This window comes from Ranitomeya imitator, chromosome 2 (genome assembly GCF_032444005.1).
Source record: "Ranitomeya imitator isolate aRanImi1 chromosome 2, aRanImi1.pri, whole genome shotgun sequence".
Classification (NCBI taxonomy): domain Eukaryota; kingdom Metazoa; phylum Chordata; class Amphibia; order Anura; family Dendrobatidae; genus Ranitomeya; species Ranitomeya imitator.
The window spans coordinates 183,586,209-183,608,015 of NC_091283.1; the positions used below are offsets into that span (position 1 = coordinate 183,586,209).

Genomic DNA, 21,807 nt, shown 5'->3' on the forward strand with positions numbered 1-21,807 from the left:
GCACAACCAAAAAGAAGTGGTCAGCAATTTATATAAAAAAAAAAAGGGAAGAAGCAATTTATATGCATTGGAGGAAATGGTTTCGATTTGCAAAATTACTTTTTGCTCCACAACAGTGCCACCTTGAGGCTGACATGGAAAGTTCTTCGTAACATTTTTTATTAAGTCATTTACAAACTGCAAACTTTAGAAGCAATTTTTATATAAAGGGAGCCTGTCAGTATGTTTTTTTTTTATATGACAGTAGTGGTTTGGCTGTATAGGCGCTTGTCTCCCAATATAAACTACCGTATATATTTTTTGCAGAGATCTACCGTGTTAAAGCTATGAGCGATCAATATTATTATTTTTATTATTATTATACATTTTTATAGCGCCATTTATTCCATGGCGCTTTACATGTGATCAATATGCGAAATCTAGTATAGAAGTCATGCAAATCAGTCTGTAGATGGACTGGGGGTGTTTCGGTACACCTATACTTCTTTCTTGTGCACGATCACCCCCAGTGTACCCCCAGCCTGATTTCCATATGACTAGTATGGATTTATCATTGTTGGATCTCTACAAAAAAGGTATAGTTTTTACTGGGGGAATAAGGGCCTTCACAACCTTTCCACTATATCTATATGTAAAAATGTGTTTACAGGTTCTCTTTAAGTCTTTGGTCAAAATATAAATCTCATAGAGAACAGAAGGCATGTACAAACTCGACTGTACAGAAGTATTTTGTTATTAATGAGCTTCTTTCTTGGGCCAACAGTATATACTCACTGCTTAAAAGGGGGTTGGTGACTGTAATCTGATGTAAGAAGATCTCACCGTCCCACTGCACTATAGAAGCTCAGCAGATTTGTGCATGCAGCTCTGAAGTACTGGAATAGGGGCTTAGGATCAGTGCACAAAAGTAATTCGGTGTATTTATAGCGTTACTGGGCTTATATCTTATATCTATATTTATAAAATGGTGATGGACATACCCTTTAAGCAAACTAAGGTATTTACAGAAGTATCTTCAGAATTTTTCATATATGTATAATTCCAGTCAGCAGCCAGGAAGGAAAACTCCCTCCTAAAATTTGGGAATGTGTTCTGAAAAGAAGGAATTCTGTCAGGCACTGACAAAGAAGAGGTTGTGCGGAGTTGTCAGAGTTTTCTTGCGCTTCCTTGGTCCTGATCGGAGATGTTTCCATCAGGAAAAGCTTCTGCTGCCTGTTTGTTTTTGCTGGGTCTTGAATGATGACTTTCTAGTGTTCACACCGAGCCAGTGATGAATGGGTGTGAGGCTGGGGCGCTGTGGACAGGCTCCAAACACGGAGCTTCTTGTCTCACCTCCTCATCATCCTCTTCCTGCGCCCGCCTCGCACTCTGCATTGCTGAAGAATTGTTCCTTTGTCAAAGTAGCCTGAGCCTCATTCATATACACAGGGACCCCGCTGAAAGCCTAATTGCGGCACCTTCATAAGCTTCAGGTTTTAGAAATCTGCATCTGCTGCATCTACTTAACCCCGTATGGGTATTCACATCTAGGTCGGATGTGTAGCAGATTTTAGAAATTAATAAATGAAGTCAGGACCGTGAGCCTCAATAGTGATTAGCAGTAAATGTCACTCTTCTGCCACTCCAGCAGCATTAAAACTACAAGTCCCAGCATAGCCTGACAGTCGCAAGCCGCAGATTTGATGATCTGAAATATTTGGTAATCCGGCAGCCGGTTAGAGACATGTATCTTTAAAGATGAATTTCCCATGTTGTAACCTCCAGCCCCAGGACATCGATGCAGCTGCATGCGTGTGCTCATATATAGAGCAGGGGTCCCCAACTCCAGTCCTCCAGGCCCACCAACATGTCATGTTTTCAGGATTTCCTTAGTCTTGCCCAGGTAATAATTGCATCACCTGTGCAATGCAAAGGAAATCCTGAAAACATGACCTGTTGGTGGGCCTTGAGGACTGGAGTTGGGGACCCCTGATATAGAGGACTGAAGCTTGGCCGGGCGTCGCTCACTATTCCTAGATGCTGAGTAGTCCTGACTGAACTCCTGCTCTGTGGCCTCCGCTCCTGTATGGCGGATACTTGCCTGACTTTAGGTCCTTGAAGATACATTTACCAAAATTTGCACCTGGGTCTTGGTTTTGTCAGAATTTGGACAGGAACATTATAGAAGCGCCTATTTCTACAGTGATGATTTATTCCTTATAGAAGTCTGTTTGGATGCCTCAATACAAGTTCTGTTATATGGTCCCCCACCTTCCTTGTGCCGTTTGTAACAGTTATCCTCGGGCATCAGGGTCCAGGTGAGATTGGTTGTCCCTGCTCTATATATATATATATATATATATATATATATATATATCTAATCCCGGTGTATGATTTCTATTTGGGATTAAAACATTAGGGTGTATTTCTGCTACAGATTCCGCAAACTGTATCTCAAACCTGTATTTGTACAGCAGAAATCAGAAACTGAACCTCAGATTTCTGCTGCGGATTCTGCAGGTAAATAACTTTTGACTTTTCATATGGAATTTTTTTTTCTATAGCAGCACCAAAAATCCGAATTCACCTGCATCAGATGCAGCTTGTCATTGGAATTGACATGGATTTCTGAGCAGAATCAACACCCAAATCTGTCAGTCTGAAGCTTGTACATATTAGCGGCCTATTGCAGTTTTAGACCGTTAGACCGTTAGACCTACACGGACAACCCCTTCTGAATCCCTATGTTTCCCCCTAGGAAAATAATAACATTTATGCTCACCTCTGGTGTCAGCATCAATCTAGCGGTGTCGAAACAGGCTCTTCGAGACAGAGAGCCAGACCAGCACCGCAGGAACGGCAGTGGAGGGGAGTACCGTATGGGTTTTTATTTAACTGGGTTAAAACCTAGGCATTCAGAAAGGGTTACCTGAGTAGTGGACACCCCTTTAATGGAGTAGTGGTCGTACATGCTCACTATTGCTGCAATCACATGGAATTTGGAGGGTGTTATCTTCTAAACCAGTGCTATGATAATGAAACACTGATGCCAAGTGCTTAGTATTGCCATAATTAAAAGAAAAATGTTTAGAATCGTCAACCAATTCTACAATTAAGTTGGATGATTTTGTGACGCATGTAAAGCACGGTTGGTCAGCACCACTTAGTTCATTCTTTCCATGCGTTATAGGTTGATCTCCCCTGTTTTATAGCATCCAGGCATGCATAGCTTGGCATTTGTATTTTGCAGGAAAAGATGAGGTGATGGCCTTCGTACATTTTCCTCTTCCTAGCAATTGTACAAGTGTAATCTCCCTGACCCCCAAATATATCCGTCAGCTTTATGTAAGTGCAAATCCATGTTTCTGCATAGACACGGACGAATCATGCTTTCCATAAAGCTTTCACTGCTTGCAGGATCCAAATGTCGTTGGCTTACTATAGGAAGGAAACCAGAATTGACGCCCGTATCCCTGAAACGCGTCAAGTAACCCTTCTACTGCCAGAGGGCACATTGCACTTATAGACCACCTGCAAGTTGGATAGACCTGTCGGTGAAATGTCACAGTTCAATCAGTTGCCCTGTAGCTGGAAACATATACCTCACAAAAATGCTTCAGACATACTGAGACACAGCAGAGCCCTGCAGATGTTCATAAAGCAGCAGAAAATATGTCACAGTAGTCGGTAGATTAATGGGGTTATCCAGTCAGCTACACAGAAAGTGGCTCTACAGGTTAACGTGATAGAGTCCTGCCTCAATTTACTCCAAAAAGCAGGTGGACCCGACTCACGCAAGATTGATCTCATTTTAACCTTTTTGTACCTTGGTGTGGGGCTTGGCGGGAAGGGGTGTGACTTAAAACACATTAGATTCTGACAAAATTGGTGCAAGAGATGGTCTAAAGATGCGCCAAATGTATCATCCTGCATGTTTCTTACTAATAACAGCAATCCAAAAAATGCAATGCGACATGGCAGCCTAATTCTGATCTGTTATCGGTGGGAGACTGCCATACTTATTTATGCCATGAAAAGGCAGAATGTGTTCTAAATGACCCGTCTCACCATCTGAAATCTCTGGATAACATTGTCCTGTGAGATCCAGGGAGAAGTGCTGTAGGGCCTGTCACAACCTCTGTCCTGGACTTTGTCATATAATTTTCTTTTGAAAATATAAAAATACACTGACAAGCGGGTGTTCCCAGTTGATGGTGTGCGTTATGATCAGGTGGCCTTGGAGCAGCATGAAATGACCTTCGCTGGAGCAGTGGTAACTATACTGACCGCAAACCCTGATCCTATCAACGCAACTAGAAGTAGCCGTGGGGTGTGCCTAACCAGACCTAGACACCTCGACACAGCCGGAGAACTAAATATCCCTAAAGATGGAAATAGGAAAACTCTCTTGCCTTAGAGTAGACCCCCAAAGGATAGACAGCCCCCCACAAATAATGACTGTGAGTAGGAGAGGAAAAGACACACGCAGACTGAAAACAGGGATAAGCAAAGGAGGCCACTTCTACCAGGAAAGGAAAGTACAGGATACTATGCGGTCAGCATAAAACACTACAAAAATCCACAGCAGAAAAATACAAAAACTCCACCACCTAACTAAACATGTGGAGAGTATATCTGCGACTCCAGCGAATCCAACTAGACTGAGAAAAACATCAGGCACAGTCTAGCAGGAACAAAATAGAAACAAGATAGCACAGAAAATAAACACACAGCAGTGTGTCTAAAACAAAATGAAGCAACCACTTAACTTTGCTGAATTGGCAGCAAGCAGGAGAGGCCAGGCAGGACCAACACTTCCAAAGGAACAATGGACAACTGGCAGGGACTAAAGAGTCCTGCAAAGCTATATACCCCAGTCAGTTTTGCAATTAGCAGATACACCTGTCCAATCCTGCAGTCCAGGCACAACTGCATTACCCTCTACAACCACCGGAGGGAGCCCAAAAGCAGAATTCACAACAGGTGTGTTCCTGTGCACTATGAACCTTTCCAATCAATGCAAAGCAGTATATTATGCCAGAGCTATTCCTGCGGACATCTGCCTGCATTAGATAGATCTACCTTGCATGTAATTCACGGAGGCATGTTCTTCAGGATTATTCTTCCTTAGGGGTCTGTCTGTTTATTATGTTCCAATATCTAGAGGACATCTATTGAGTGTGTACAGGCATATATTTTATGCTGATTTTTAAATGTTTTTAAATGTTAAGCACTTTTTTCTTGGTCTCAATAAAATTTGGTAAATTAATAGTACTGTGGCTCAGTGTGCACCGTTCTTTGCGCTTCTTTTTTCTTTCTTTTATGCCTTTCTAATCAATGCTAAGCATGTCGAATTGCATAGTTACATCCCACTTCAATAGATAACTCTGTGTTGTCAATTTTTTCATGAATTTTGCAGGAATACCAGAGAGGAAGAGGACTAGAACTCTAGTGCACCTATTGGAAGTAGCAATCCCAACAGTCAATGTCGACCCTTTAACGAGCCTTGTCACATGATTTAGGATAAAAGCCAAACCAGAAGCTCAATTTGCAGACACTGTGTTTCGGGGTACTGCCCCTCGTCAGTGCAAAGTGCAGATCTGGTTTGGCTGAGTGAGAGGCGTCTGACCGGGATTCAAGAAGTATCGTTTCTCCTTGCGGAGAGTGACATGATAAGCATGTCGAGGTGAGGAGACTTAAAGCCGCAATGCTCCTCTGGGAAATATGCAAATTGTCTCTTCAGAGAGGAAGAGGACTAGAACTCTAGTGCCACCTATTGGAAGTAGCAATCCTAACAGTCAATGTCGACTTAATGACGACAAGGCTCTTTAAAGAGTCGACATTGACTGTTAGGATTGCTACTTCCAATAGGTGGCACTAGAGTTCTTGTTCTCTTCCTCTCTGAAGAGACAATTTGCATATTTCCCAGAGGAGCACTGCGGCTTTAAGTCTCCTCATCTTGACATGCTTATCATGTCACTCTCTGCAAGGAGAAACGATACTTCTTGGATCCCGGTCAGATGCCTCTCAATCAGCCAAACCAAATCTGCACTTTGCACTGACGAGGGGCAGTACCCTGAAAAACACAGTGTCTGCAAATTGAGCTTCTGGTTTGGCTATTATCCTAAGTCATGTGACAAGGCTCGTTAAAGAGTCGACATTGACTGCTGGATTGCTACTTCCAATAGGTGGCACTAGAGTTCTAGTCCTCTTCCTCTCTGAAGAGACAATTTGCATATTTCCCAGAGGAGCATTGCGGCTTTAAGTCTCCTCACCTCGACATGCTTATGATGTCACTCTCCACAAGGAGAAACGATACTTCTTGGATGCAGGAATACCAGGAATGGCAGAATGCTATAAAGAAAAAAATGTTCCATATTGACGTATTTTGGATGTCAGAAGAGGTGAAGCTGACAAAGGAGAGGATTGATGGAGAAATATCAGCTGACATAGGAGGCAGGAGAGGACAGACAATACAAACTAAATGGTTGACTGTGCTTATAATGTCTTGTTCTTAAAGGGATTCATCAGGACTAACGTGAGCTCTCCACCCCCACTGATCAAATATCATCTGCTCTGGCGGCAGCCGGATGTTAACAATGCACGAGCAAAACCAGCATGGATCTGTACACTGTTTAATGTCCGCTCCCAGGTCCTGTAAATGAACTTGTATTCAAGTGAATCAGTCTAGGTGCAGCTGCCCTTTAATTTTCTTACATGGCACCGATGGTCTCCTCCCTCATATGTTTATTTCCATACCTGTGTGTTAATGAAAACTGCCTTTTTAGAAAGCCTCTACTAACTTTTGTGATAATCCAAACTTCCTACTCCCATCTCCAAGATTCTTCTCGTGCTGCACCAATTATCTTGAATGCGCTACCCCAGACAATTCTGCTAATTCAAATCTTTAGTTTTAAGCACATCTCTTTAGGCAGGTATATTACATTCCCTAATCTAACTCCTCCTCCATTTTCCTCCTTCATATTCAATCAGATCTTCAGTTTTGAGCTCATCTCTTAGGATAGATCCTGGCTATAGAAGCAATGAATAAAAGGGTCACACAAGTCAGATTGTACTACGGTACTTTTACTACTACTTCTGCAACTTCCTTTTTCGCTCCTTTTTTTTCTAGAAGTTACTTAATGTCATGAAGTTTCTTTATATTAACTTTTACTGCGGGTACTGTGCCACTTAATATTTGGCTACCACTTTGTGCCCTGGGGCTCGGTAGATGCAGACTATGTAATTTGGTCATTCATTTTAGCTTCTCATCCTAAGCACAGACTCAAAGACACCTCCTTTAGTTTATTAAATAATTTAATATCTTATCCTGTCTTTCCAGTCTGCTCTCTGTGATTCTGATAGGAGAAATGTGCAGCCTGGCTTAGTGAGAAATCTGTGATCAGGAACCGGCCCCTGGATAAGAGTAAAAGGACACAGCTGTTTGTTTTCCTGAAAACAGTTTTTTTTTTCTTCGCCCCTCTCCAAGCAGGCTGAGGGGAAAAGAGTGGGGGAGGAGGGTTAAGCGCCCTGGCTACAAGTGGGAGGATTGCAGGACAAGGGGGCTTTTGACTTGGGCCCTATGTAAAGCAGCTATAAGTAGAACATGGGAGACACCTGCTGGTCACTTTTTATATTACATCTCATCGCTCCTCTTTTTCAGGGTGCCAGAGGCCCTGATGGACCAACAGGAGGATCTGGGCTACCAGGTACCAAGGTAAGTGCCCTCTCAGGTGCCACCTATTCCGTAATACGCATTGGCGCTGCTGATTGGCGAATCCAATATATACACATAATGTATGCAGTTTTTGTCATATACATTTAATTTTTTTTTTTTTTTGCGCCTCTGGTCCTACTTAACATGTGCATCTTTGGCTGTTATACTGCACCAGTATATGCCAACATGCACAGCCAGCTGACTGGTGAAGATGGTGAGAGGTGTAGTACTCTATGCCAACTACACAGATTATACCACCATGATGACTCTCGTAACTAATATTCGAGCTCGCTATTTAGAACAAGGACCCGTTCACAGGACTCCAGATCTCTGCCAGTAGAAATAGGGCTGAATGTTTATTTCAGTCGCCTTTTTTTAAAAAAAAAAAAAGGGATAATGAAAGCTTTTCCATTTATGGGACCGAGCCGCCGGCTAGGACTGTACGGGGGATAAACACTCAGCTGGCAGATACGAGGTGACTGTGTGCTTTTTCTGGCCGTGCCACGAGCAGAAGTCGGGACGTGACAGTAATATTATGTTTTGATTACATTGCATAATTCATCTCTGGCCTCCAAGCGTCTACTGAAGATCAGAAGGAGCTGACTGGGATATACATCTGATTACTGAGCCGTACATCGGGATGTTTGCACACAGCACGGAGACTCCTTCTCTTGTCGCTTCCCTGCTGTAGTCTTCAGTCTGCAGCGGAAATTCACAATGCCACATGTTTGACATCTCCTGTGCATGTCTGGTGGTAGGACAGAAGTCGCTCCAGGTTTTACACCCCAGATTATAAAGCGTCCACAAATCAACTTTGCTGTCAGATTAGTCCTCATCTCTTCAGATTACCTAGGGTGACAAGGGGCACACATTACCAAAGTGACCACCCTTGCAGCTGATCAAGGCTTATGGAGAGGACTATGAATAATGTACGTAGCCAAATAGTAAGCCTGAAAAAACCTTAAATCCATCCGTAAGGCAAAGGCCAATTGTTCCCATTTTTCTCAAGGGTTGCTTTATGAACATATGCCTTAATTGGATATGTTGGTGTCATAGAGAGTTTCAGGACCCGTTACCATGAGCCATAATGGAGACTCGCTCAGTTGGAGAAGTTTCTTTTCTGGTGGACTAGAGTAGTCCTTATATTACAAGGGCGGACATTTATGTAAATGCCCGTCATGTGATATTGTACACCTGGCTGGCCATGGCTTCCACCCTTAAAGTTGGCCGTTTGCCAGGGGTGCCAGGAGCGACATTGGCTGATCACCCCGAAGCTGCATCATCATGTCTGTGATGGGAAAACACCCTTAAAGGGAAGGTGCCACCAGTTTTCTTGTAGTTTGTTGTTTTGTGAAATTAAGCTTAAAATAGTAATTAAAATGTGTTAATGGAATGTTTGCACTGTTTGCAAACATTTCTATATGAAAAATATTATATATTTTCTTACAAATACATATATTAACCTCTAGGGGGAGCATTTTCTGTTTTAGACCTCAAGCAGCTATAGTAAGACTTACCAGCTTTACTGTTAGCAGCAAAATTGGGGCAGTAACTGCTGACATCACCATTTCCCTCCCTTTTTGGGTGGTCTAATATCCCTGGGGCAGAATGAAGAGTAGCATCACAGGGCAGTGCCATTTTGTGTGTGACTGCCCTATGATCTGCTATCACCAGCAGTTTACTGTCTCTCTCTCTCTCCCATCAGTCTCTCTCACCCAGATGACATGTATATCTCACCCCCCTCCACAATGTCTGGCCATTCACTGCAGACCTGCAGCTCCTTATCTTACTAAGGGATGAATCACAGCTCCTGCAGAGCAGCTGCCAGCTCCTGTTCCAATAATGCTAATGGTACACTGTTCCTCCTTGATGTCTCTGCTATTCTGCATGCTTTTCTCCTGCATTTTACTCATGTAGGCAGTCAGTCTAGGATCTGTTCTGCTGAAAGCAGTACTGCTTATGTTAGCAGATGTGAGGGCTCCATGAAAATGGCAGCAGAACACTCCCACTACTGTGAATTGTGCAGCCCACAGAGGTGTGCCCAGTTCATAGCAGTGACAGTTCTATTACAATAGATAGGGACTGCATCTGTCTGTTATCCCCTATGACCATGGGGTGCCATATTATGACACTGATAGTGTTGTGCTGCTACTGTGAAAGCAAGATGTCAGCACCCAGTGCCTTCTTTAAACTCCAATAACACACAAAATATGTTTCAAATGCAATCAAAACTTGGTTATAACAGCATTTTATGCTACATTATATTGATTTATTAATGATCTACAAATGCAGTATCTTCCCTCTAAGGAAATCCAGATATAGAAATTGGAATATATTTCTGGATTAACTGCAGAAATCTATACCATAACTTGCCTCATACAGACACACAGGGGATTTGTCCGCCCTTCTGAAATCTCTGATTTTTTGGTGCATCTTTTCATACAATTCCTCATTGTGCATTTCCTCTTGAAAATATTGGTAAAACTTTGCATTACAATTCCTCTTGTCATATTAGCATGTCTGTACACAGATTTATACTGTCAGCATTAATTGGGCAATGGCACGTCCACAACTGTGAAATGAATCAGCACTCATTTACTGTCCGTTCACAGGGACCGATGAAATCCCCATACCGCATAATGTTCTCGGCAGCTTATCCCCCATTTATAGCTGACAACAATAATTTAATTCCTGGAATAAGCGATCTGATCACCCTACAAGCACTCCCGTTGCTCATTTGCCAGTTGATCTTAGAAACAATAGTTTGGAAATCTTATATTAAGGCCGTTTACATGGTGCTATAATTGCCATTCATGTCAGTGTGGCGGGTAACTGGACACCTAACACAACTTTTCAGTGTAAGAACCTTGCCACACAGAGTTCTGTATCTGGATACTGACGATTAGGCTCCCCATTTACATTGTCAATATGATTTTCTTCCCTACTGCATCAAGACAGAATAGGGAGTGTCCAATGATAGAACTTGTCAAATTTCCATAACACCACTAAGCGCTAAGACTTAGAATATGCATAGCAACTCCTGCGGATCCATAGTACAGGCCTACAGGCACTACACGTACTGTTGCTGTGAGGATATCTATGCTGCAGTATTCAGATTGGTTATGACATAACTTGCTTTCACCTGGCAACCTAAGTTTATCACCTACCCACAGGATAGGTGATAACTTACTGATCAATGGGGTCTGACTGCTTGAACCAGCACCGATCTGTAGAATGGGACATTTTTATCCCTCGCTACAAACTAGAACCTGATCAGATGCCCAAGCGCCACTCCATGTGCATAGCTTTTCGCCCCTCCTAAAGTTAGTACCTTGTAGAGCCTCCTTTTGCTGCAAGTCTCTTTGGATGAGGCTGAGTTTTTCACATCTTGCCACTGGGATTTTTGCTCATTCCTCAAGGCAAAAAAACTGCTCTAGCTCTCAAAAACTAAGTTAGTTTCCTCTCATAGAATCATAGAATGGTAGAGTTGGATGGGACCTCCTGGGTCATCTGGTCCAACCCCCTGCTCAAAGCAGGATTCACTAAATCTTCCCAGACAGATGTCTGTCTAGCCTCTCTTTGAAGACTTCCATGAAAGGAGAACTCACCACTAGTGTTGAGCGATACCGTCCGATACTTGAAAGTATCGGTATCGGATAGTATCTGCCGATACCCGAAAAATATCGGATATCGCCGATACCAATATCCGATACCAATACAAGTCAATGGGACATCAAGTATCGGAAGGTATTCTCATGGTTCCCAGGGTCTGAAGGAGAGGAAACTCTCCTTCAGGCCCTGGGATCCATAGGGATGTGTAAAATAAAGAATTAAAATAAAAAATATTGATATATTTACCTCTCCCCCTGAACTCAGCGCGGGTAACCGGCAGGCTTCTTTGTTCAAAATCAGCGCTTTTAGGACCTGAGAATCACGTCCCGGCTTCTGATTGGTCGCGGGCCGCCCATGTGACCGCCACGCGACCAATCACAAGCCGCGACGTCACCGCAAGCTATTAGCGCGCTCTTTTTTGAAAAATGAGCGCGTTAATGACTTTCAAAGACGTAGCGGCTTGTGATTGGTCGCGGCCACGCGACCAATCACAAGCTGCGACGTCACCGCAAGCTATTAACGCGCTCATTTTTAAAAATGAGCGCGTTAATGGCTTTCAAATACGTAGCGGCTTGTGATTGGTCGCGTGGCCGCGACCAATCACAAGCCGCGACGTCACCGCAAGCTATTAACGCGCTCATTTTTAAAAATGAGCGCGTTAATGGCTTTCAAAGACGTAGCGGCTTGTGATTGGTCACGTGGCCGCGACCAATCACAAGCCGCGACGTCACCGCAAGCTATTAACGCGCTCATTTTTAAAAATGAGCGCGTTAATGGCTTTCAAAGACGTAGCGGCTTGTGATTGGTCGCGTGGCCGCGACCAATCACAAGCCGCTACGTCTTTGAAAGCCATTAACGCGCTCATTTTTAAAAATGAGCGCGTTAATAGCTTGCGGTGACGTCGCGGCTTGTGATTGGTCGCGTGGCCGCGACCAATCACAAGCCGCTACGTCTTTGAAAGTCATTAACGCGCTCATTTTTCAAAAATGAGCGCGCTAATAGCTTGCGGTGACGTCGCGGCTTGTGATTGGTCGCGTGGCGGTCACATGGGCGGCCCGCGACCAATCAGAAGCCGGGACGTGATTCTCAGGTCCTAAAAGCGCTGATTTTGAACAACGAAGCCTGCCGGTTACCCGCGCTGAGTCCAGGGGCCGCCGGAGAGGTAAATATATCAATATTTTTTATTTTAATTCTTTATTTTACACATCTCTATGTATCCGATACCGATACCCGATACCACAAAAGTATCGGATCTCGGTATCGGAATTCCGATACCGCAAGTATCGGCCGATACCCGATACTTGCGGTATCGGAATGCTCAACACTACTCACCACCTCTCATAGCAGCCTGTTCCACTCATTGATCACCCTAACTGTCAGAAAGTTTTTTCTAATATCTAATCTATGTCTCCTCCCATTCAGTTTCATCCCATTGCTTCTAGTCTTTCCTTGCGCAAAGGAGAATAGAGATGATCCTTCTACAATGTGACAGACCTTGAGATATTTGTAGACCGCTATTAAGTCTCCTCTCATTCTTCTTTTTTGCAAGCTAAACATTCCCAAATCCTGTAACCGTTCCTCATAGGACATGGTTTGCAGACCGGTCACCATTTTGGCTGCTCTTCTCTGAACTTGCTCCAGTTTGTTGATGTATTTTTTAAAATATGGTGCCCAAAACTGGACACAGTATTCCAGATGAGGTCTGACCATAGAGGAGTAGAGGGCAATAACAACTTTGCGTGATCTAGACTTTATGCTTCTGTTAATACAACCCAGAATTGCATTTGCCCTTTTTGCTGCTGCATCACACTGTTGACTTATGTTCAGTTTATGATCTATTAGTATACCCAAGCCTTTTTCATATGTGCTGTTGCTTAGCCCTATTCCTCCGATTCTGTATATGCTTTTTTCATTTTTATTGCCCAGATGTAGTACTGTGCATTTTATTCTGTTAGTTGCTGCTCACTGCTCGTTTATTTATATCTTTTTGAATCCTCTCTCTCTTCTCTAGTATTAGCTATCCCTCCGAACTTTGTGTCATCAGCAAATTTAATCAGCGTACCTTCAATTGCTTCATCTAAATCATTGATAAAGATGTTGAACAATACAGGGCCCAGGACAGAACCTTGTGGTACCCCACTTGAGACATTCTTCCAATTGGATGTGCAGCCATTTACGACCACTCTTTGGGTCCAATCACTAAGCCAGTTATGAATCCACCTAACAGTTGCCTTGTCCATTCTATACTTAGTCATTTTTTCAATAAGGATGGTGTGAGATACTTTGTCAAATGCTTTGCTGAAGTCAAGATGTACTAGATCTACAGTCGGGTAAATAGCAGTCTTCAAGTCTGACCATAGATTCTCAATTGGATAAAGGTCTGGGCTTTGACTAGGCCACTCCAAAACATTTAATTTTTTTCCCTTTAAACCACTCGAGTGTTGTTTTTAGCATTATGCTTTAGCAACATTGTCTTGTTGGAAGCTGAACCTTTGTCCCAGTCTCAAATCACTGACAGACTAAAACAGGTTTTGCTCAAGAGTATCCCTGTATTTCACACCATCAATCTTCGCCCTCGACTTGGACCATTTTCCCTGTCCTTGCTGCCGAAAACATCCCCACAGCATGATGCTACCACCACCATGTTTCACTGTGGGAATGGTGTTCTTCTGGTAATGAACTGTGTTGGTTTGGCGCTAGACTTAACGTTTACCTTGATGGCTAAAAAGTTCAATTTTGGTATCACCTGACCACCGCCCGTTCCTCCATGCATTTGGGGAGTCACCCATGTCTTTTGGTAAACTCAAAATGAGCCTTATAATTTCTGTGTGTAAGTAAAGGCTTTTTTCTGTCCACTCTTCCATAAAGGCCACCTCTATGCTGTGTACAGGGGGACGTCCTGTCACGAAGCATGGGACTTATGAAGGGAATTGCTTGCACCAGAAATTTGTAGGGGCTTCATGTCAAAAGGGATGAATACATATGCTCGTCTAGCCCTCCAGGTTCGGTTCATCAGGAGGTCGGGAAAGATGGACCAGCATAACTTCATAATATACTTGATGCCTGTATTCAACTGTATTTGCAACCTAAGGATATTGAAATTGTGACACCAGACATGGTTCATGGTGTCATTTGGTACTGCTCCCCCCCACACCTGACTCGCATGCTCCAATGCATGCCGCGTAGTCTTCAGATATTAGCAGTTTACCACTGTACATGACCCCACTCTCATATTGAATTTCGAAAGATAGATGCCCAACTCTGTCATTAATAGGAATGTCAACCCATCTATCTTATATGTTGGCTTATTAGGTGCCAGTCTGTTTCTAAACTCAGATCCCAGTATTCCTTTCCTTCTGTCTGAAATCTCGCCAGGTAGCACCTGGAATCGTGGTCATTAGGCTTGTAGGGGAGGCTCCTCCAGTAACACAGCAGTAATTCTAGTAATAGGGTCACTGACCCCCCTCATACCTTCTAAATTGTTAGGGATTTCTCTTAAATCAAAGAAACATTAAATGTGTTTGACAGTGAATGTTTTGTGTTTCTCCCTCGCTCATTGAATGAATTGAGAATTGTAGAAGAGTTCTGCCCTGTGACCCAACGCTGCTCCTGACCGGCCCAAAATGCCCACGGTGAATGGCACCTGCTAGATGAAAGCTGCGCGGTCTGGACGGCTGTGGTTGATTTACAAGTACAGGCAGTAGTCAGCCATAGTAAGGGTACAAGTACAGCACCGTTTCCCATGTGCGGCAGTAAATTTAACATTCCAAGCCCGGTGGGATGTTGCAGAATTGCATTATCCATGACATAGCAGATCTTGCGTGCCCTTGTTTGGGAGGGGTCCTGTGTACAGAGGACATGGCGAGGGTCTCCCTGCTTCCTGTTCCCACAGAGGTGTTGTTCTTAGTCATTGAATCGCTAAGCCGTTCGCAGACAGTCTGTATGACACCATGATGCCTCCAGGCAGATGCAGTAATACTCGGGACAAGCCCTTGATCCACTGTAATGGTCGCCACCAACTCCCAGAACACACGCTGACCGCTGCTCCACATGTTTACCCTTCAGTATCATGAAGGAATATCCATTTGTAATGTTGACTAGTCCACGCTAAGGACCCTTCAAATTTCACTGATCCCCCGCAGCTCCTGTTTAAAGGGAACCTGTCACCCCGTTTTTTCAGATTGAGATATAAATACTGTTAAATAGGGCCTGCGCTGTGCGTTACTATAGTGTATGTAGTGTACCCTGATTCCCCACCTATGCTGAGAAATACATTACCAAAGTCGCCGTTTTCGCCTGTCAATCAGGCTGGTCTGGTCAGGTGGGCGTAGTGGTGTGCGCATGTCCAATTTCCGAATTCCCTGCGCGCACGTGAAGAAACAGCGCGCGATCTGCGCTGTAATCCCTTGCATCGGTGGGGGCGGCCATCTTCCTGGGGCCGCGCGTGCGCAGATGGAGTGCTCTGCTGCACGGGGCTTCAGGAAAATGGCCGCGGGATGCCGCGCGTGCGCAGAAGAGATCGCGGCGGCCATTTTCCCAAAGCCGAGATGCACCCTTCTACCAAAGGTAAGGTCAGTTGAGGAGGATAGATCTAGCCGGTAGTGTCTAAAGAAGGTAGACGGTGAGGACCAGGTAGCGGCCTTACAGATTTGATCAATCGATACCTCTGCTTTTTCTGCCCAGGAAGTAGCCACGGCTCTGGTGGAGTGAGCCTTGATGCCTTCAGGGATCGGGGCACCATGAGAAGCATAGGATAAGGAAATGGCCTCCCTAATCCACCTAGCAATAGTACCCTTGGATACCCCATATCCCTTCCTGCTACCCTGGAAAGCTATAAATAGTGATTGATCCTTCCTCCACTGACTAGTCAGAGATATATACTGTAAAATAGCTCTTCTTACGTCAAGCGTATGAAATTTCTCTTCCCCTGGGTTCTTAGGATTATTACAGAAAGAGGGCAACACAATTTCTTGACTCCTATAGAATTTAAGAACTACTTTCGGCAGATATGCCGGATCCGGTCTGAGCACTACTCTGTCATCAAATATCTGTGTGTAAGGAGGGGAGATGGACAGGGCTTGCAAGTCACTCACCCTACTGTTGTGAATTCTGTGGCTGAATTCACTCCTGTGGTCACAAGTGGTACTGCAGCTTCTGAGCTTCCTCCCTCAGGTGTTCTGGTGAGCTCGTTGGCTGCTTTGTTATTTAACTCCACCTGATTCTGTCTTCCTTGCTCCTTGTCAATGTTCCAGTGTTGGACCTGAGCTTCTGGATCTTTCCTGTGGCCTGCTGCTCTGCTTAGATAAGTGCTTCTTTGCTTTTGTTGCTACTTTTTCTGTCCAGCTTGTCTATTCGTTTTTGCTGGAAGCTCTGAGACGCAAAGGGTGCACCGCCGTGCCGTTAGTTCGGCACGGTGGGTCTTTTTGCCCCCTTTGCGTGGTTTTTTGCTTTAGGGTTTTTTGTAGACTGCAAAGTTCTCTTTGCTATCCTCGCTCTGTCTAGAATATCGGGCCTCACTTTGCTTAATCTATTTCATCCCTACGTTTGTCTTTTCATCTTGCTAACAGTCATTATATGTGGGGGGCTGCCTTTTCCTTTGGGGTATTTCTCTGAGGCAAGTCAGGCTTGTTTTTCTATCTTCAGGCTAGTCAGCTCCTCAGGCTGTGCCGAGTTGCATAGGTAGTGACAGGCGCAATCCACAGCTGCCTTTAGTTGTGTTTAGGATAGGTTCAGGTATTGCGGTCTACAGAGATTCCACGTCTCAGAGCTCGTTCTATTGTTTTTGGGTTATTCTCAGATCACTGCATGTGCTCTGATTGCTGGCACACTGTGTCCCTGGATTGCCTTCATAACAGTACAAGGAGCCATCACTAATGATTCTCAATAGAGGGAAAAAAGAAGTTCTGACATCATTTTTTTTTCTCTGCTCTGTGTTCAGTCTTTTTTTTCCCCTAGACATTTGGGTGTTTCAGGACACAGGTGTGGACATGGATATTCAGGGTCTGTGCTCTTCAATGGATAATCTCCTTACAAATGTACAAAGGATTCAAGATACTATTGATCAGAAATCTATGTTAGAACCAAGAATTCCTATTCCTGATTTGTTTTTTGGTGATAGAACTAAGTTTCTTAATTTCAAAAATAATTGTAAGCTATTTATGGCCTTGAAACCTCATTCTTCTGGTAATCCTATTCAACAGGTTTTGATTATTATTTCTTTTTTGCGCGGCGACCCTCAGGACTGGGCATTTTCTCTTGCGCCAGGAGACCCTGCATTGAGTAATGTCGATGTGTTTTTCCTGGCGCTCGGATTGCTTTACGATGAGCCTAATTCAGTGGATCAGGCTGAGAAAAATTTGCTGGCTTTGTGCCAGGGTCAGGATGATATAGAAGTATATTGTCAGAAATTTAGGAAATGGTCAGTACTCACTCTGTGGAATGAATCTGCGCTGGCAACTTTGTTCAGAAAGGGTCTCTCTGAGGCTCTTAAGGATGTCATGGTGGGTTTTCCTATGCCTGCTGGTTTGAATGAGTCTATGTCTTTGGCCATTCAGATCGGTCGACGCTTGCGCGAGCGTAAATCTGTGCACCATTTGGCGGTATTATCTAAGATTAAACCTGAGCCTATGCAGTGCGATAGGACTATGACCAGAGTTGAACGGCAAGAACAGAAGACGTCTGAATGGTCTGTGTTTCTACTGTGGTGATTCCACTCATGCTATTTCTGATTGTCCTAAGCGCACTAAGCGGTTCGATAGGTCTGCCGTCATTGGTACTGTACAATCCAAATTCCTTCTGTCCATTACCTTGATATGCTCTTTGTCATCGTATTCTGTCATGGCGTTTGTGGATTCAGGCGCTGCCCTGAATCTGATGGATTTGGATTATGCTAGGCGTTGTGGGTTTTTCTTGGAGCCTTTGCGGTGTCCTATTCCGTTGAGAGGAATTGATGCTACACCTTTGGCCAAGAATAAACCTCAGTACTGGACCCAGCTGACCATGTGCATGGCTCCTGCACATCAGGAAGTTATTCGCTTTCTGGTGCTACATAATCTGCATGATGTGGTCGTGTTGGGGTTGCCATGGCTGCAAACCCATAATCCAGTATTGGATTGGAACTCTATGTCGGTATCCAGCTGGGGTTGTCAGGGGGTACATGGTGATGTTCCATTTTTGTCTATTTCGTCATCCACTCCTTCTGAGGTCCCAGAGTTCTTGTCTGATTATCAGGATGTATTTGAAGAGCCCAAGTCCGATGCCCTACCTCCGCATAGGGATTGTGATTGTGCTATCAATTTGATTCCTGGTAGTAAATTCCCTAAAGGTCGATTATTTAATTTATCCGTGCCTGAACACGCCGCTATGCGCAGTTATGTGAAGGAATCCCTGGAGAAGGGACATATTCGCCCATCGTCATCACCACTGGGAGCAGGGTTCTTTTTTGTAGCCAAGAAGGATGGTTCGCTGAGACCATGTATTGATTACCGCCTTCTTAATAAGATCACTGTTAAATTTCAGTATCCCTTGCCATTGTTATCTGACTTGTTTGCTCGGATTAAGGGGGCTAGTTGGTTCACTAAGATAGATCTTCGTGGTGCGTATAATCTGGTGAGAATCAGGCAAGGAGATGAATGGAAAACTGCATTTAATACGCCCGAGGGTCATTTTGAGTATCTAGTGATGCCGTTCGGACTTGCCAATGCTCCATCTGTGTTTCAGTCTTTTATGCATGACATCTTCCGTGAGTATCTGGATAAATTCCTGATTGTTTACTTGGATGACATTTTGATCTTCTCAGATGATTGGGACTCTCATGTGAAGCAGGTCAGAATGGTTTTCCAGGTCCTGCGTGCTAATTCTTTGTTTGTGAAGGGATCAAAGTGTCTCTTCGGGGTGCAGAAAGTTTCATTTTTGGGGTTCATCTTTTCCCCTTCTACTATCGAGATGGATCCGGTTAAGGTCCAAGCCATCCAGGATTGGACTCAGCCGACATCTCTGAAAAGTCTGCAAAAATTCCTGGGCTTTGCTAATTTTTATCGTCGCTTCATCTGTAATTTTTCTAGCATTGCCAAACCATTGACCGATTTGACCAAGAAGGGTGCTGATTTGGTTAATTGGTCTTCTGCTGCTGTGGAAGCTTTTCAGGAGTTGAAGCGTCGTTTTTCTTCTGCCCCTGTGTTGTGTCAACCAGATGTTTCTCTTCCGTTTCAGGTCGAGGTTGATGCTTCTGAGATTGGAGCAGGGGCGGTTTTGTCACAGAGAGGTTCTGGTTGCTCAGTGTTGAAACCATGTGCTTTCTTTTCCAGGAAGTTTTCGGCTGCTGAGCGTAATTATGATGTGGGCAACCGAGAGTTGCTGGCCATGAAGTGGGCATTCGAGGAATGGCGTCATTGGCTTGAAGGAGCTAAGCATCGCGTGGTGGTATTGACTGATCATAAGAACCTTACTTATCTCGAGTCTGCCAAGCGCTTGAATCCTAGACAGGCCCGTTGGTCGTTATTTTTTACCCGCTTCGATTTTGTGATTTCGTACCTTCCGGGCTCTAAAAATGTGAAGGCGGATGCTCTGTCTAGGAGTTTTGTGCCCGACTCTCCGGGTTCATCTGAGCCGGCGAGTATCCTCAAGGAAGGAGTCATTGTGTCTGCCATCTCCCCTGATTTGCGGCGAGTGTTGCAAAAATTTCAGGCGAATAAACCTGATCGTTGTCCGGCGGAAAAACTGTTCGTCCCTGATAGGTGGACTACTAAAGTTATCTCTGAACTTCATTGTTCGGTGTTGGCTGGTCATCCTGGAATATTTGGTACCAGAGAGTTAGTGGCTAGATCCTTCTGGTGGCCATCTCTGTCACGGGATGTACGTACTTTTGTGCAGTCCTGTGGGATTTGTGCTAGGGCTAAGCCCTGCTGTTCACGTGCCAGTGGGTTGCTTTTGCCCTTGCCGGTCCCAAAGAGGCCTTGGACACATATTTCAATGGATTTCATTTCTGACCTTCCCGTTTCTCAAAAGATGTCAGTCATTTGGGTGGTCTGTGATCGCTTTTCTAAAATGGTCCATCTGGTGCCCTTGGTTAAATTGCCTTCCTCCTCTGATTTGGTGCCTTTGTTCTTCCAGCATGTGGTTCGTTTGCATGGCATTCCTGAGAATATTGTTTCTGACAGAGGTTCCCAGTTTGTTTCGAGGTTTTGGCGAGCCTTTTGTGGTAGGATGGGCATTGACCTGTCTTTTTCCTCGGCTTTCCATCCTCAGACTAATGGCCAGACCGAACGAACCAATCAGACCTTGGAGACATATCTGAGATGTTTTGTCTCTGCAGACCAGGATGATTGGGTGTCCTTTTTGCCGTTGGCTGAGTTCGCCCTTAATAATCGGGCCAGCTCGGCTACCTTGGTCTCTCCATTTTTCTGCAATTCTGGGTTCCATCCTCGTTTCTCTTCAGGACAGGTTGAGTCTTCGGACTGTCCTGGTGTGGATTCTGTGGTGGACAGGTTGCAGCAGATCTGGACTCAGGTAGTGGACAATTTGACCTTGTCCCAGGAGAAGGCTCAACTTTTCGCTAATCGCAGACGCCGTGTGGGTCCCCGACTTCGTGTTGGGGATCTGGTTTGGTTATCTTCTCGTCATATTCCTATGAAGGTTTCCTCTCCTAAATTTAAACCTCGTTTTATTGGTCCGTATAGGATTTCTGAGATTCTCAATCCTGTGTCTTTTCGTCTGACCCTCCCAGACTCCTTTTCCATAAATAATGTATTCCATAGGTCGTTGTTGCGGAGATACGTGGCACCTATGGTTCCATCTGTTGAGCCTCCTGCCCCGGTTTTGGTGGAGGGGGAATTGGAGTATATTGTGGAGAAAATTTTGGATTCTCGTGTTTCTAGACGGAAACTCCAGTATCTGGTTAAATGGAAGGGTTATGCTCAGGAAGATAATTCCTGGGTTTTTGCCTCTGATGTCCATGCTCCAGATCTTGTTCGTGCCTTTCATGTGGCTCATCCTGGTCGGCCTGGGGGCTCTGGTGAGGGTTCGGTGACCCCTCCTCAAGGGGGGGGTACTGTTGTGAATTCTGTGGCTGAATTCACTCCTGTGGTCACAAGTGGTACTGCAGCTTCTGAGCTTCCTCCCTCAGGTGTTCTGGTGAGCTCGTTGGCTGCTTTGTTATTTAACTCCACCTGATTCTGTCTTCCTTGCTCCTTGTCAATGTTCCAGTGTTGGACCTGAGCTTCTGGATCTTTCCTGTGGCCTGCTGCTCTGCTTAGATAAGTGCTTCTTTGCTTTTGTTGCTACTTTTTCTGTCCAGCTTGTCTATTCGTTTTTGCTGGAAGCTCTGAGACGCAAAGGGTGCACCGCCGTGCCGTTAGTTCGGCACGGTGGGTCTTTTTGCCCCCTTTGCGTGGTTTTTTGCTTTAGGGTTTTTTGTAGACTGCAAAGTTCTCTTTGCTATCCTCGCTCTGTCTAGAATATCGGGCCTCACTTTGCTGAATCTATTTCATCCCTACGTTTGT

General features: G+C 44.5%; 1 protein-coding gene across 1 annotated transcript in view; it reads left to right on the forward strand.

Moving 5' to 3' along the window:
- Nucleotides 1-21,807, forward strand: part of COL27A1 (collagen type XXVII alpha 1 chain) — a 407,011-nt gene that overhangs the window by 264,706 nt on the left and 120,498 nt on the right. Inside the window, exon 29 of the mRNA XM_069748227.1 lies at nucleotides 7,643-7,696. Within this exon, the coding sequence (XP_069604328.1) occupies nucleotides 7,643-7,696 (54 nt within the window). The remainder of the gene's footprint in view (nucleotides 1-7,642; nucleotides 7,697-21,807) is intronic.